General features: G+C 38.6%; 1 protein-coding gene across 1 annotated transcript in view; it reads right to left on the bottom strand.

Annotated features, from left to right (window-relative positions):
• Positions 1 to 2932: 2932 nt before the first annotated feature.
• The window catches only part of LOC139743131 (RNA helicase aquarius-like), a 39110-nt gene continuing 24609 nt past the window's right edge, over positions 2933 to 17433 (bottom strand). Inside the window, exons 26-40 of the mRNA XM_071653640.1 lie at positions 17209 to 17319; positions 16763 to 16872; positions 15956 to 16091; positions 14885 to 15052; positions 13919 to 13960; positions 13174 to 13311; positions 11821 to 11892; positions 10950 to 11137; positions 10476 to 10647; positions 9611 to 9781; positions 8935 to 9020; positions 7942 to 8053; positions 6811 to 6873; positions 4862 to 4975; positions 2933 to 3271 (exon numbers count right to left, since the gene is read on the bottom strand). Of these exons, the coding sequence (XP_071509741.1) occupies positions 2933 to 3271; positions 4862 to 4975; positions 6811 to 6873; positions 7942 to 8053; positions 8935 to 9020; positions 9611 to 9781; positions 10476 to 10647; positions 10950 to 11137; positions 11821 to 11892; positions 13174 to 13311; positions 13919 to 13960; positions 14885 to 15052; positions 15956 to 16091; positions 16763 to 16872; positions 17209 to 17319 (2022 nt within the window). The remainder of the gene's footprint in view (positions 3272 to 4861; positions 4976 to 6810; positions 6874 to 7941; positions 8054 to 8934; positions 9021 to 9610; positions 9782 to 10475; positions 10648 to 10949; positions 11138 to 11820; positions 11893 to 13173; positions 13312 to 13918; positions 13961 to 14884; positions 15053 to 15955; positions 16092 to 16762; positions 16873 to 17208; positions 17320 to 17433) is intronic.

Here is a 17433-nt window from a genome sequence, read left to right as displayed (position 1 = left end):
ACTGTATTTTTTATGTTACTTTGCAATGTACATTCCCTATGTTTTCTTCTGTATACATCTTGCTATTCAATGTACATACAATGTATACCGTATGTTCATCAATATCATTCAGGGCCCCATGGAAGACCACTAGGCCTAATAACTGGTGAATGGGCTACCCTAACAATGAATGAATGAAAGAACGAACAAACAAACAGATGGATGGACGGACGGATGCATGCATGAATGAATGAATGATAAATAACTAAGATTTGCATATTTGAGCCATTGGGTTGGACTGAGCAAAAGGCAAGGTCCTACAGGAAGGACCAGTTCTTTGCATCAAGGAGGTTACACAATCAAATGCTCATCCTTTATTACCCTTCCATCATCCTGTGGACCTACATCATCATAAACAAATTTCTCTCTTTGGTTCATGCACATTGATGTCTCATGACTCCAATTCTCATCACAGACATTTCCAATGACTTGGTTCTGGCGTCAACACACACACACACACACACACACACACATGCACAAACACAAAATCACATTTCGTATCCCTCATCATTGTTACTCAACAGTACCAGCTGACATTCATCAATCATTCATCAGCATTCTACCTCCAGCATATCATGTGTATATGGGTGGAAATGAGCTGCTTGGCTTAGGTCTGCACTCTCCAAGTGCTTTTCTAGTTTGACACTACTTTTCAGATGACAGAAACAAGATAAATGACTAGTAGCTGACTTTTTATGCTAGTCAGTTCTGCCCATGAGGCAGAGTTTAATGAATGTATAAAAATTACACACAACAAAACAATAAAATCATCACAGTTTTATGCATCAACAAAGAGGAAAGTCCATCAACATATTGAACTGGACAGTTGAATTTCCGTATATACAATTCACTTAGGATACTGAGTACCACCAGGTATAAACTGAACCAGTTGACAGACTCAGCCTTGGAAATAATATGTAATTCATCCCAAGCTTTCCGTTGGAATGATCGCATTATCTTAAAACTACTGTGTTCATGTACCAAGGAACAAAATTCAAGGCAACAGAATAGCAAGTCCATCTAAACAGTAATGAAAATTAGCTTTAGCATTCTAAATGAGAAAACAAGCAAACAAACAAACAACAGTTGCTACATCTGGCAGAGGCATCATAATCATACACAATCAAAATTATACTTGCATCACTAGGACACATTCTTGTCTAATGTTTGCTGAAATGAATGTAACTCCTCGACTTGAAAACATGCTCACGACAAGAGCAATTCCACTGCCGCCTGTTAACTGTGATGCCTAAATTTCTCATACATTTCACTGTATGTGATATAAAGTACATGGTACTTCTCTACATTTTGATGAAGTTTGTAGATTTTGACCAGTGACTAATGACTGACCTTGAACCCCTCTAATAATGGTGAATTAACTTACCACTGGTGATTTTGGTGGCCTATGACTTGCATCTTTGCAATTTCACTCCTATCACTTCAGGCACCTAATTCTTTATTAATTTTTAATCTCACCACTGGATGATCCTAGTGGAAGTTATGGCTGGAAAATTACATTCTACACCATAGGACATTGACCTTTGACCTTGAATTTCATCACAGAGCATGTTCACGCAATAATTGTTGATTTATTTTTACTCTGTCCATCATCTAGCATCACCATTTGACATTCCTAACTGAAGTAAAATTGAAGTTCATGTTAATCACCATTTATTTCTACACTTGGTATCAAATCTTACTGGTCATTCCACGATGATCATGAAGTACTGTATACGGCGAATATTTCGCGAGGTTTTTATTTTCGCAAATTTCGCGAGTCAGGTGCTATTCACGAAATTAAAGACACGCGAAAATATTGACTCTGATCCCGATGTGAATGTGACGTATGCGTGTACACTTCTCCGTTTAGTACAGGACTCCACGATCACGAATTTAACCACTCGCGAAATCGTTGGGAAGTCCCGATTCGCGAAAATTTAGACTCGCGAAATATATGGCGTATACAGTAACAGCTGGAAAAAAAAAAATTTTTGCCAAATGGACAACCCAGAACAATGTCTACACCACACTATGTGGCAAAGATATTATAAAAAGATTTCTATCAGCAATTGGCAAAGGTTGTATCATATTAACTTGGCAACAGAAGATGGCTACAGCGGATTCACAAAGATACAAACAGACACCATGACACTTTATAGTGACTGCACTTTCAAAGAAGATAACACAATGGTTCAGTGAGACTCAAAATATTGAGAGGAATATAATTTAATTGTGATAAATATGATAAATTTTGACCAGTTTGATGCATATGTGGTCTCTTCATATCAGTGTCGAAATCTGATATTTTGGAAGTGTATTCCCTGCAGTAGAAGAGATAAAATACTATGGTCTGCTGTTTTCTATAAGTCAGATGAGCTATCACACAGCGAGCCATATTATTGAAAACAAGGCCAGCCCTGACGAAAATGTAAATCACTTTCACACAAATTTACTGCATATCGATACAAAGAATGAAGAAGTCTGCAATTCATGTCAATGATTCACCTATGATCACCTTAACACTTGATATTAACAATGACAGTCATTTCTAATTCTGTACTGTAAACGTCAATATTTTCGAACGATTATATTTTGATTTTTCGCACTAGGCGGCTCAAAAACATAATCGCGAGTTCTTGAATTCGTGCTGCACGATTATCAACTTAATCAAAATGTACAGAGAAAATTGCAAAGATATTTTCGCAGGTTTTAGAATTTGTGCTCACCAAAAGTAGCGCGAAAGGCACAAAAATTAATGTACAATGAAACTTTGTGCATTTTATACAGAATCAAAATCTGGCTACCCATTGACATACACAAAGCAGGGTTGGGATATGGAAGATATTCTCAAAAAATTAAGTCCAAACATGCTCTATTTGCCTGGTTCCTGTTCTCAACTTGTCTCCTTTTCTTCCACTTTACGAGCTTCCTCATCTTGAACACCATCCATCTTCTCCTCAGCATCGTCCATCTTCTTTTCCTCCGCATCATCCATTTTCTTCTCCTCAGCGTCATCCATCTTCTTCTCCTCAGCGTCGTCCCCTTCCGATTCGCTGCTGCTTTCTCCTGGATGTTCCGGCATCTTTGAATGATCCGCTTCTTTCTCTTGCATCGCTGACTCTTCACTGGCCTTGGACTTGGTCACTGTATCGCTGGCAGACTTTTCCTCTTTAGCCGACGGAGGTTTGCGGGACACAGGTGGTCTTGCTAGCTGGGCCCTTCTCTGTTGATGCTGATACAGAAATCACAGCAGAATGATAGCAGTTAATCTACAAAGTCATATGATAGCTGTGTATGATCAGGTCGCAGTCATAGTCATTGCCCCTGAATGGCAAGTGCCATTCATGAAGGGCACAATGAAAGTTATGAATGACATGCATACATTATAAATGAAGGTGGAGATGGGGGGGGGGGGGGGGGGGAGAAGGATTAATCTGTTCTAATGTTACTTCATATATCTGGTGTGTGCGTTTTTTTTTTTTTCAAGAATAAGTTTTCTCTTCTCCAGAAAGGCACAATAAAGGAAAAAACATTAAGCATATCAATCTTCCTCTGACAGAACAAAGCTACATATTAGAAGTATTTCATCATAAATATTCAGATACACAAGTTACAACTTATTGATGCATTTCTCAAAATAAAAAAGTCATCACAGTCGATATCGAATTCATGACTGGAATACTGTAGTGGAAGTTTTTAAAGTCAATACAGGACTGCATCGGCAAACGACCACAAATTCTGCAAATTAATCAAAAGAAGAAAAAACAAGGAAAAGTAGAAATTACGCGGTGCGTAATATATGTCCCCGCCGGAAGTAGCATTTAGTAGCAAAATGTACAATATAGGTAAAAAGATGAAGGTCAAAGGTCAAAATTCTATGTAGAAGTTTTGAAGCCCTCACCTACAGTGTAGTGCCATCACATAAAGCAAACGGAATCGAAATTGGGTTAGAAATGGCGAAGGAGTAGCATTTTGTAGCCAATGTACAATATAGGTAAAAAAATCAAGGTCAAAGGTCAAAGAAGTCAAAGGTCAAAATTCTGTGTAGAAGTTTTGAAGCCCTCACCTAGTGCCATCACATAAAGCAAACGGAATCGAAATCGGGTTAGAAATGGCGAAGGAGTAGCATTTGGTAGCAAAATGTACAATACAGGTCAAAAATCAAGGTCAAAGGTCAAAGAAGTCAAAGGTCAAAATTCTGTGTAGAAGTTTTGAAGCCCTCACCTAGTACCATCACTTAAAGCAAACGGAATTGAAATCGGGTTACAAATGGCGAAGGAGTAGCATTTTGTAGCAAAATGTACAATATAGGTCAAAAATCAAGGTCAAAGGTCAAAGAAGTCAAAGGTCAAAATTCTGTGTAGAATTTTTGAAGCCCTCACCTAGTGCCATCATATAAAGCAAACGGAATCAAAATCGGGTTAGAAATGGCGAAGGAGTAGCATTTTGAAGCAAAATGTACAATATAGGTCAAAGGTCAAGGTCAAAGGTCACAACTGAAATTCTGTATAGAAGTTTCAAAGCTCCCATGTAGTGCTATCATATAAAGCAAACAGAATCAAAATCGGGTTAGAAATGGCGAAGGAGTAGCATTTTGAACATTTTGATCACACACGGACGCACACACGGACGGACACACGGACGCTACGACGGACGGACACACGGACGGACACACGGACGGACACACGGACACACACACGTACGGAGCCCGTTTCATAGTCCCCTGCTCGAACTCGTTCGGCGGGGACAATAAGAGTTGAAATTACAAAAATTGAGCTGTGTGTGCAAAAGTCCTGCAAAGAGGATTTAGTCTGTGGCTCACCCCAATTTGTCTCTGCATATGCTGCATCCTGTCGTTGTAGAAATCAAACACAAATTGTGCCATGTGGGGCATGTCCTCGATCACTATGACTCTGCCAAACGGTGCTTGGATAGCCTGAAGGACAAATCAGAAATAAGTATAACAGTAAGATCACACAGATTGAAGATTGAAGGATCGAAGACGACAAAGAAAAACAAGGCAAGTGCCATAATGTGTCTCGCCCATTCGCATACCAGAAATTGTATGCGAATGGGATATAACACATAAAAAAAGAGATATAACAGGTAGCAAGAAATATAAAAGGGTAAAAATTTATGGCAAAAAGGAAACATGCCATAAAAATTTCACATTAGGCCCTTAAAGTTCATTGACCCCTGCCTGTGACCTTTGACCTTGTGGTGACCATCCACTCACCAAGGGACATCTACCATCCAAGTTTGGTCACAAACGGACCTATGGATCAAAAGTGATGACCCATAATAGAAACACGCCATAAAAACTTAACATCGGGATCTAAAAGTTCATTGACCCATGCTTGTGACCATTGACCTTGTGGTGACCATCCACTCCTCAAGGGACATCTACCATCCAAGTTTAGTCACAAACGGACCTATGGATCAAAAGTTAAGACCCATAATAGAAACGCGCCATAAAAACTTAACATTGGGCTCTAAAAGTTTGTTGACCCCTGCTTGTGACCTTTGACCTTGTGGTGATCATCCACTCCCCAAGGGACATCTACCATCCAAGTTTAGTCACAAACGGACCTACGGATCAAAAGTTATGACCCATAATAGAAACGTGCCATAAAAACTTAACATTGGGCTCTAAAACTTCATTGACCCCTCCCTGTGAGCTTTGACCTTGAGGTGACCTTCCTATATGGTAAAATGTGAAACTTTGTATGTCTTCTCTTCCCTCGAAGTTTGATTGCAATTGAAGCCCAGAGTAAAGAGTTATTGAAGTTTTTGTAGCATTACGGACAGACGACGGATGGACGGACAGACGCCGCAGGCGATCCCTTTGTCTCCCCTCACCTCCGGTGGGCTCGACAAAAAATGAGGAAGGCAAATACCTTCTGTGACCTAGCACAGCACGATAAGCCACAAGTATTGGAGAAAACCTAGGTTTTAATACAGCTAACAAGAAAAAGATCTCAATAAAAGGTTTTCCTGATCCTTTGAATTCCAAGAGTTTTGTACATCATTAACTGAATTCTTAAAGAAAAAAAATTCTGTAAGAGTGGAACCTTTTAGAATTTTCCATGGCATACTTGGCCCGATTTGACTATGGTCTCACAGTGTGAGTGCCAGTTTCATACTTAGGTGAGTACAAAGGCTTTATGTACTGTGAAAAGTAAGCACCAGCGTATGCTACGCAGCTGGCTAATGAGCTATATTTGCCTAAACATAGGGCATGTGCCCTCAAAGATGAATGAGAATTTGAAGGCAAACTCCATACTTCATTGCAATTTCATGGCACTATTAATTTCATTGCATTTTATCTGAAGTATCTTTGGATTCAGAAAACTTTGTGTACTGAATAACATAATAAACTGAAGTGTACACATTGGACACACTAACATTTGTCTCGACAGAACTTAGCATTTGAGCTCATGGATGCAGTTGACATGATTGGTCTCTTTTTCCAGGAATTACCTCAACACAAAGCTTTTTGTGAGTTTTCTCACATGAAAATTAAGTAGAGATCTGTGATACATTTTTCCATCTTTTCTTTTATAAGTAAAAGCTACAATGATATGAATACGCAAACGTGTCAGTATGAGCTACTAAAAATAACTAACACAATTCAAAATTCTCTTGTTGAACGAAACTAACAAATGTACACAAAAAGGACAAATAGAAACTGGTGGTACACCAGTTTTTCTCTTCATTTCTTCGGCCTCCTCAAACCTGGGTTGGCCTACCACTGGAAGTATTGTGCTTTACCTTTCTCTGAGGGGGATATGCTTCTGCTGGAGCCAGGTGAAGATGTGCTGGCCTGGAAAGAAGCTGTGGAGAGCACAAGGTTGCAGGCATTAAAGGATTTCTCTCCATAAGCAACAAAAATGATGCCTCAAAAGCGCAGAGCAAATCACATTAATGTAAACAAAATACGCTGGTACATATTGGAATAACATCAGAATAACTACAAACATTACAACAAATTACATCACAACAGAACATACAGAAAAAGTATTGATTTATCCTCGACTGCTTCATTCAAAAAAGTTTAACCCGTTGAAGACAAGTCCCAAGTATACTCGCACAGTTGTTTATGGGAAATGTATGTTATAGCAAAATCAGTCCATCCTCAATGGGTTGAAGAGTATTTACATACTTTAGACTAATATGGGAACACTGCAAACAGAAAAAGATTCCTGAGTAACTTTCAGTGTTTTCAGTCCCAATTTAGTGTAGTCAGTAACACAAACACACATTTTAATGGATAGTCAAATCAATATTTTGAAGTGGGAAGAGCACGTGAAATACTTGCAAAGTATATGTGATATATCCACACAACAACTTTGCCATATCTGATCATAACATTGTTACCCTACACAGTAAATGTTGCATCTACCTGTTTCTTGAAAAAGGCACAAGAATTGCTGCACACAACTCCCTCTAAAAGAACAACCCTTTCATGCCCTTTAACCCGTTGAGGACGGACTGATTTTGCTACAACATGCATTTCCCATAGACACTTGCCAGAGTATACTCGGGACATTTTGAGACTGAGTGTTTCCTTTTGAAGTCTTAATAATCCCAGGCAACTTCTTCAGTGTAAACACTGTCTTCTCAGAGGACCATATCATTATTCTATGATTTATCAAATATGAAATTCAACATTAAAAACTGCCTTGACAATAGGGTAGAGGTTACTGAATTGCATTGCGTACAATGCAAATGCAAAACAGCTCAAACAGTTTGCAATGTGACAATTGTCAAACAACTCAATGAATTCATCTGTGCACCATCACCTGTCCATCAGCCACATCCTTGACACATCTGTCAAATTTTGACAACTTAAAGATGGTGTATTGGAATGAGTACTTTAACCGTGACTGAGAGGCTACTTACTTTCTCGAATGCCGGTGACAACTCAAAGCAGTTCTGGAAGAGGGAGACCCTAGCGAAGACATAGAGACCCAGGCGGGCTCTTGACATGGCCACTACCAGCCTCCGCACGTCCCTGTCAAAAGGAAAAGGAAGAACAAAAACAAAGTTCATATCAAACAAAGTCTTACAGAGTACTTCCTGTGAACAGGCACACAAGTCACTTGACATGGGATGTTCACCTAACCCATTTGTAGTCATTTTATTGCTTCTGCATGCAAGTTTGTGTTATCATCTAAAACTTAACCAGACATATGATAGATATGTGAAAGTATGATGAAGTGATGATGTCATTGCCCTATAAACCCGTAATTGGTTTGAATACAACAATCATACAAAAGTAATGTGGTTGAAGATTCAGCAGGTACTACCCCTTTTAACCCCCCCCCCCCCCCTCCTCCTCCTCCTCCTCCTCCTACTTCTCCTTCCCCTCCTCCCCTAAAACAGATTTTCATTGCTGGTTGATACAGCACAATAACTTGATATGAAGGACACAAGTCTCTTTTGTAAAGATTTCAAAGCAGGGAATTTGGTGGGAGACCTGTGTGGAGATTAATGAGCCACTTGTGTAGCACGTCGCACTGTCACTACTGCCACACAGCCACATACTGTAAAAGTGGAAATTTTCGCGGTGTTGAAATTTTCGCGCATTTCACGCAAACCCGAAACTAGCGTGAAAATAAAAGCACGCAAATATTTTTGCTTCCCATATGTTCCAGTAGTTGATGCCTTGATTCCGCGCAATTAAAAACACACAAAGCTCTTCTTACACCGCCGAGCGCGAAAAATTAGTCACGCGAAAATATCCACTTTTACAGTACCGCAATATCTAGGTTGTTGGGTTTTTTCTTTTCTCTGATAAATGATCATGATTTATAACTTTGTATCAAGCCTCTGTTTGTGACATGCAGATATAATTCATTGTATTCTGATAGTGGAGCAATATTTTGTCAATACCGTATGTGGCCGACAGCTCTGGTCCTCACGAGGGAAAGGAGGATGTAGTCATTCTGCTGTCCTTGGAAACGATCAACTGTCGTCACCTGATCAATTTCATAAGATAAGAAATGCAGAAATAAAATGAAAATTAATGCCAAACAGATCACACAAAATTCAATAGAAAAGCACAAGCAGGAAAGGTGTAAAGAAGAAGAAGAAGAAGAAGAAGAAAGAGCCAACACAGATACTGGACAAATCTTTTGTTTGAGCCGCAACCTCTTTTACAACTCCGTGGAAACCCATGTTTTTGTTTCTTTTAGAATTAGAACTAAGAGACATGCCATACACATGAGTGCACCCTATTCATTATTCATGAGATTTTATGGTTTTCTTCAATTGCTTGACTGTTCTGTAATGACTACCATTATTCCAATGGAATTGAGGTTTCGAAGACACAACTGGAGCTCACATACAGGTCTGAGAGCAAGGACATTATGGAAACAATGTCATTACTGTGCTGTCACCTACAAGGTCAAAGGTCAGATTCATCCTCCATCACACAACGAAAAGGAAAAGGTTAGACATGCATTTGAGTTCTTCCACTCAGAAATGCCTTTTAATGAGAGCCAATGCATTTTGAATTTGGAACATTCTAATCACAAGTTACAGCTTAATTAAATGAAAACTTATTTACCTTGTGCGGTAGTCCAATCATGGGGTTGTCGGCACATCGTTTGTTGATGACGTCCCTGATGAGGTGCTTCTGGCCATTGTATGTGGAGAGGATGCTGATCTTTTCAGCCGGATACCCAAGAAGCCTCATGTACATGAAAGTGGCAACCACGTACTCAGCCTCAGCAAGGTTCTGTGGATAATCAGGATGTAATCATTCATTTTGTTTCCTTATTACATATGCTCTAAAGGTATAAAACATACACACTACGGCACTGAATCAGAAAGAGAAATGCACTCTTGCAAGGTTGCACTAATGGCATCTAGTTGTAGAGGTCATACCAGGATTGCTCTTTTTTCTTGCCAAGAAATGCCTCCACCACCTCTCTGCACTGGGTGCCATTTTGCACAGTGACAATGCTACACAGTAACTTACACATGACCTTGAGCTTCCACGTGCAGCCTTCCAAGTATTGCACAAAGTTACTCACGACTTTTGGCACATGCATATGACTTTACATATTTGTGGAAAGGAAATTCCAATCTGACCTCAAATTAAATAACAATCTATGACACCCATGCATGAATTTGGGACCTAAATAAAGACTTTTATTGTTATATGTACCAAAATGGTAAGTCTTTTTGACATACACAAAGAAATATTTATTCAAGAACATTTGTTGACATATCATTTCAATCTCAACCAGATAAACATATGTTTGTTTTATGAAAATAAAATAGAAATAATATCATCATCAACTTTCTGTCTTTTATTGTAAGAATGATGACATTGCCCTAAATCCGTCTTACTCCCTTATCAGTCAGACCTAGTCACTGCAGGAAGCTTTGCATGATAACGATACAGGATTGTTTAACACACACATTACCTGGTAGAAGTATGGGTTGGGTTCTGATTCTCCCACACCATTGAAGTCCTCCACATTGATGAGCTGGAAGTCGAAGGCAAAGCCAGCGTTGGCAAGTTGGAACTCTCTAGTCATGTTGACGTGGGGGAGATTGCCGAGGTTACGGTACCTCCAGTTGTACAGGGTGGCAATACTGGGAAGAGGAGGAATGGACCACAAGAAAGGGAATTTTAAGTTACTGTGCTTTCATCAACAGGTTATAAAACAAAAAATTCAAATCATGAGACCAATAGGTCTTGCACAACCCGAGTATGACAGTTAGCCATTAGAACATATCCACAGACAGTTACCAAATTTGTTCCACTGAAGGACTCAGAAGGGCAATCTGAACTCTGAAATCAGAAGGACAATCTGCAAAATATTTTCTGAGCTCAAGACCCTTATTGACAGGATTTTTTTTTTTTGCAGACCTCACTTTTATGAGAGAGCCCTCACCTGGGTCTTGCTCTTCCCTGTGCATCCAAGTCCACCGTGGGCACACCAAGTCGGACCAGGCGGGTGAAGAGGGACTGCTCCATGTTGGAGAACTTCTGGAAGGCCATGTTCTTGATGACCGGCGGGAGCTGATGGTGGTCACCAATCATGATCCAGCGCTTGAGCCGGTTGAAGCCATCCTCTGGGTTCTGATTCGATTGGAAAATCAAAGCAAAAGGGTATGAGCAATATACAGACGCATTCTCTTATCCATTTTAATCTCCAGTTCACTGTTACAGCCTTGACAGACCAAGGAAATAATACGTATATCATATGTACTCTGCTTTTACTTCAAGCATGTAGTGACAGTATCAAAAAAGAAAGAAAAAAAATCACCTTTCTGATTTGAAATATTATAAATTAATCTTAATAATCTTGAAATCTTGTCAAATGGACTTGCACATGATTTCTCATTAGAACAGTTTAAAAACTCATCCAAGTTCCTTTCTAAGCTTGACTGACTGGCCAGCAAGTCATCAATCGTGGGTGAAAGGGTGCTGTTAAAGCCAATACCAGTTAAACATCAAGAAATTTTCAGACGTTTGGCTTGATTACTAGGCAGGCTTGAAGAACTTGCTCAAGCAAGTGATGCTGCCCTTAACTGAATCCGCAGCTTAGATATCAACCTATAGGCTATAACCCCTCACCCATCCCATTGTATTGCATCATACGAAAGAAGAAGAAGATTACCAACAATGGGTAGGTTTTGTGACTGAAACACAGGCTGTTGGTACAGCTAACACAGAACACAACACACACAAACACACGCACAAAAGGTAAAGTGTGTTCATATATGTATGGATGGAAAGCAATCTTATCCCGTAAATCATACCTGTAGTAGAAGAGGGATAAAGGTCTCAATCTCCAGGATCTGGGCAGACTCCTCCATCATGATGTTATCATACTGTACAAATGAGATGCAGAAAAATGGGGGAGGAGGAGAAATAGAGTTACCAAGTTAATAATGCCTCCGGCGACACTTCGTGGCGGCGGCATAAAAACACAATACTTAACATTCTACATAATACTTCAGGTGGAGACTTTCATTACAAGAAAATAATTTCAAAAATATACCTCAGAGACTATCTTCATCATCAAACCTACATTTCAGAACAGAAAGAACTGGTAGAACATTTTCAGAATATTTTCCTCAGTATGAAGTTTTTATGATATGTGACCGTGCACCACAAAACGAACAAAAAGTCGCACCCCTTGATTTTAAGTGAGGACTCAAAAAAGGTGAAATGGGTCAACCAAGTCAATATTAAGTTTTTCATATTATCTGAAACAGCTACCCTTATTCTATATTATACTTAAGTTTGGGACCATAAAATGATTGGGAAAGTGCATTTTTAGCAGTTTTTCTGCAACCCTTTTTTTTGTGAAGTAGTGAGATCTGGTATGTCTTAGAGGCCCCTTTTCATTACTTTATAATCCTTTGCACACTCTTCACTTTCAAGTCTGATAACTTTTGAAGTGATAATGCTACTGCTTTGAAAGTTAGCAGTAATCATGTACAAAATGTGTTAATAGAGCATGCTTAATTGCAACTTAATCTGATAATCCCTTCATTGTTGTTGCTCCAGTGGTTTAAGCCCTGTTTTTTTGTCACATTCATTGCACAGCTAGCACGGTTTGGTAAAGATTAAGCGCTTGAATAGACAGATAGACCCTGTACTTCAGAGTCTCTTTTCTCGGTTCACACTTTTCCAGAGTGTGCTCTTTCTTTCCGATATTTAAATAGGTTAGGGGAGTCCATTTCAATTGAGCTATACATCATTGTAAAGCTTAGGGTCTGCTCTTTCAGAATCTTACCTTAACTAAAAATCCATATCTGGCAACTTTTTGTGTGTTTTGTGGTGCAGGGTCACATATCACTTCATGGCAGCATATTCAGATGTATCATCTCTCCTCATAAAAGAATAATCAATCTGTTATCATTTATGCTGGTCCTCCAGACAGCTTGTAAGGTCAAAAGAGGAAATACAGTAACAATAATATCACGATATCACTGTGATGTGTGAACAGCTTCTTTTTAATCCAGTCTCAATGCAAAATTATGAAATAAACTTGCTGAATGATGAAAACAAAAGGATATGAGGTGAATTTTCCATGCTTTTTGCATCATTTTTTGTTTCCTCTATATTTTATATCATTTTCTATCAAAAAAAAAATCTCTACACACCTGGAAACTGACATCCACAAGATCTCGCCGCTTGAGAGCAGCATGGGTACATGTCATAGCGATGATCTTTGCTTCCTTGATCAGCAGGTACTTTGAGCGATCCTTCCCACTCCGCAGCAACTCAAAGGCTCGGAATTCCTGGTTTTAAAAGAATAAACAGTTCTTTTGCCTAACATCTCTGATACACATGTGTCTAAAAATGAGACAGACTTTGAAACATGGAGGAAAATCTGCCTCTTGGATCTACATACTGTATTGCTAGCCAATTCTATGTATGCATTGGGAACAAAAATCATTGCCATCTATAGTATACGTCTGTCCACAAATGATATAGCTGCCTCATTCCATGCACTAGGATGCATGACAAGGGTGTTATATTTTTGATCTTTAGAGTTATATATTTGTTGAAACAAATACATACATGTTGGTTATCAAAATATACAGAACTAACACTTCCAGTATTGATATGGCAGCTGATTACAAACTAATCTATTATCATAATGCAAACTTTTATGAAACAAGATTATTCATATATTCAATTTTTTTTTGTAAGCATAAGTTTGTAAGAAGTAATCAAAAAGTAATTTGATTTCTCATAATTACAAAATTACGTAAGTGTTTTTTTTTTTTATTTGAATGGGAAGGCATATAAAAGCATAAACATCAAGATTATGTTGTAACTACTAAAGTCAACAATTATTCTATTCTCTGTACTGTATCCTACTATCAGACAGCTGGTACCCACCTCCAACTGCTGAAAAATCTTCTTGATGTGTCGATAGCAACCCTGCATGAAGTTGAAAGATAGAACAAAGGTAAGTCAGACAGACAGACCGCCAAGTCTGGGGCAACTGAACACAAAATCTATCTCAGATATGTTTTTAAATTTGTCAGTGATTTCTAGGTTGCATTCCAGGGTAGCCTCTTTAGCATCAGTATTGCTCTACCAGTGGACCCTGCCATTATAATTACCCCCAACATTGTATAATGTGCAGATATGCACTCAAGTTTCACATATTCAACACTGACAGGTTGCAAATAATTCACCTCAACTCCTACTAAGTGATTTACTGATTTAATCAAACAGGGCAAATAACTGCATATAGGACAAAAATGATATCAAGTGAGGAAGTAGTTTCTTGCTATCTACTGTTCACATAAGCTTTTTTTTTTTTTGTATATTGCATCTGCAGTACAGTTCATATTCATAGATTTCACAAATTAACTAATATTCATGAAATTCAAAACTCAAGAAAACATTGTTTCCTGAAGCACTACTGCATTACATATCATTTCAAGGTGTGAAATCACTTGTACTTCTCTTGACAAGTGATAATACATCTTTCTCATTTCATCAATGAAGTCTACATTGTAAATTCAACCCTTAATAAAATTGTCTTGCAAGTCCCAATATATGCAAAATATCATATGGCAAATACAGCATGTCCTAAGGGCACGAGATAATTTTTGTACAGCTGACATGAAAACTAAAAAAAAAGATATTCATGCCTTCTGATTTTGTGAGTAGCATTACTACAGGGGAGTCTGCAGGTAAAAAAGTTTCTTCTGCAGCAAACACTTCATAGCATGTGGTATCTCACTACAGCTAATCTTGTTATACTGTATATTAACTGAGTTTCAACACTGTCAATCTAAATCTATATCAAAGAGCAAGAAATCAGCGGTCACGGCAGGACTTGGATGATCCTACCTCAGCAATGTCCATGTCCTCCTCAAACTTTCTCCCCTTGAAGACAGGCTGAGGGGCATTCTCAAAGTACTTGTGAAAAGGGAAGTGTGTCGGGATATCTTCCACCGAACCTGGCTTGTTTCCTTTGGGTTTCGCCTTGCTCAGGAATTTCTCCCACCGAGCAACAACCTAGAAATCAGACCATAAGAGAGATACTGTAAAGACAGCGAACCGCTTCTGAAACATTGTCAGTACTATCAACAAATCAGATATCTGACAGGTATTTAGTGTCTACTGTTGTAAATCCACATCAGAGTCTATCACACTTTCACTCAGAGAAATAGAGTACTGATTTCGGTTCCTGTTCATTCTTTGAAGACCTACAGCTTCTTAACACTGCCAACGCTTTTGATAAATTTTCATGTAAATGCCAAGAATGCCAAGCCATTAACAAAAAATAATGGTAAACATTGCAAAAGACCAGACACTTTGGAGGAGGGCAGCACAACAGTAACAGTAGTAGTTAGGAGTAGAAGTAGTAGTAGTAGTAGTAGTAGTAGTAGTAGTAGTAGTAGTAGTAGTAGTAGTAGTAGTAGTAGTAGTAGTAATAGTAATAGTAGTAGTAGTAGTAGTAGTAGTAGTAGTAGTAGTAGTAGTAGTAGTAGCAGTAGTAGTAGTAGCAGTAGTAGCAGTAGTAGTAGCAGGAGAAGCAATAGAAGTGGTAAAAGCTGTTGTTGTAATGTGAAGTACTTAAATTTGTCTACTATGTAAATAATTTCATCTACATCAACTCAAGTTCGAAGAAACCAAAATGTAGGGCTATTGGCATATAAATCTTTTGCTATACAAGGATCTATGTGCATTTGTACCACACCAAGAAACACCAGCATGCCAAGTCTAAACTGAGATCAAAGGTAAAAAGAAAAATCATAAACAAATTGAACAATGTCTTATAAGTACCACATACATGAATGAGCTTGTACATCACAAGTGAAATTTACTGTCTTGCACTCTTCACTACCACTCAATTGGTGTATTTACCACCATAATGACTCTGTTGATACCTGTTATCACACCCTGAGCCGTCATTACCTGATAGAGGAAAAAGTGACCGGCTGTCTCGCATGTGTAGGCCACGTCTCCAGGCACCCCAAGGCTCTCTTGGAGCCGTTCCACCTCCTTCAGGAGTTCCAGGCGTCTCCCCAGCACATAGTTCACTCGCCCATACCTGGTGAAGGAATCACAGGTAAAAATGCCCAACAGATAGGGGATGAAGGATTGGCAAGAATGAAAGGGAAATAAGTGCAGCCATTGCTGTTACAGATGGCAGAGAGACCTGTGTATGAAAGTGACTGCATGAACAAACACACAACTATGGAAAAAGTCATGCACAAAGAAGAAAAGCTTACCACAAACGGTGTATGTTACTACAGAAATTATCTTCCAGACCTATCAAATCAATAAATCTGAATTTTACAATATTTTACAAATATACCTCATTATCATACTGGATAAAAGATGAGATGGCACAAATTAAGCTCATTAAATTTGCACAAAATCAGACTAACCCCCCCCCCCCAAAAAAAAAGTTGCCAGTTTGAGACAGAAACATGGACCTTAACCATTTTACATGTGTGCAGATTTAAGGATCAGTTACAAATCTCACAATTTAGAGAATACTGATACTTCTGCAACTGATATTGACTACGGGATATGACCAAAATAGGGATTCAAATGAAAGAGATTTTTTTTGCTTTTAATGCTACCTTATGAAATACTAGCAGTGAACAATAAAATCATCAATCAACTAAAAAGGATTAGAGCCATCTTTCATTTCATTGAAAAGAAAGATGGCAACTAGACAGATTTTTCTTATTGTCTCAATGAATTTGTTCTCACCTGCTAAAGTCCTTCTCTGTTTCCAAGGACTCCTCACCGTGTCCAAGACGAAGGAGATGCCTCTCATCAATGTCTAGGGCCATAATCTTCTCAAACAGTTGATTCAAGGCCTGCCAGAAACCATGCATAGACCGCAAGGACATTTGAATTAGAACATTTAAATGGGACAAACATTGTGTCAAGATTTCATTAAAAGGACATGGTACATGTTTTTTTTTTTTTTTTTTCAAGGCACTAGACTGCCCAGGATACTGAACTTCCCCTCTCCCAACCCCAACCCAAATATGAACCAATACAAAAAAATGATCAAAATAAAGCATTACTAAATATCATGAAACAGTTCCGCTTGACTGTTGTACTCTTTAGAATGAAGTTTACATCAAAGAGATGCACATATCCACCAAGAAGTAGTTGCATGAAAGAGAACAACCTATATTTTCTATTACCTGATTGGAGTGGGTCACAATGAGAGTTCTCTGTTCTGGAAAGTTGTGGTAGATATTGGAGATGATCTGCACAGCCACATCTGTCTTGCCTGTACCAGGGGGTCCAACAACCTTCAAACAACAGGTAATCAAATTTCTTTAATAGATGAAATTATCATGCTTGAATCAAACATTAATCATCAATGCTTGAATCATACATCAACCATCATGCATGAATCCCGCAAT

Source organism: Diadema antillarum, unplaced genomic scaffold (genome assembly GCF_040938485.1).
Source record: "Diadema antillarum isolate AM-2024a unplaced genomic scaffold, OU_Dant_1.0 seq00001051_RagTag, whole genome shotgun sequence".
Taxonomy (NCBI): domain Eukaryota; kingdom Metazoa; phylum Echinodermata; class Echinoidea; order Diadematoida; family Diadematidae; genus Diadema; species Diadema antillarum.
This window is presented reverse-complemented; position numbering and strand designations above follow the sequence as displayed.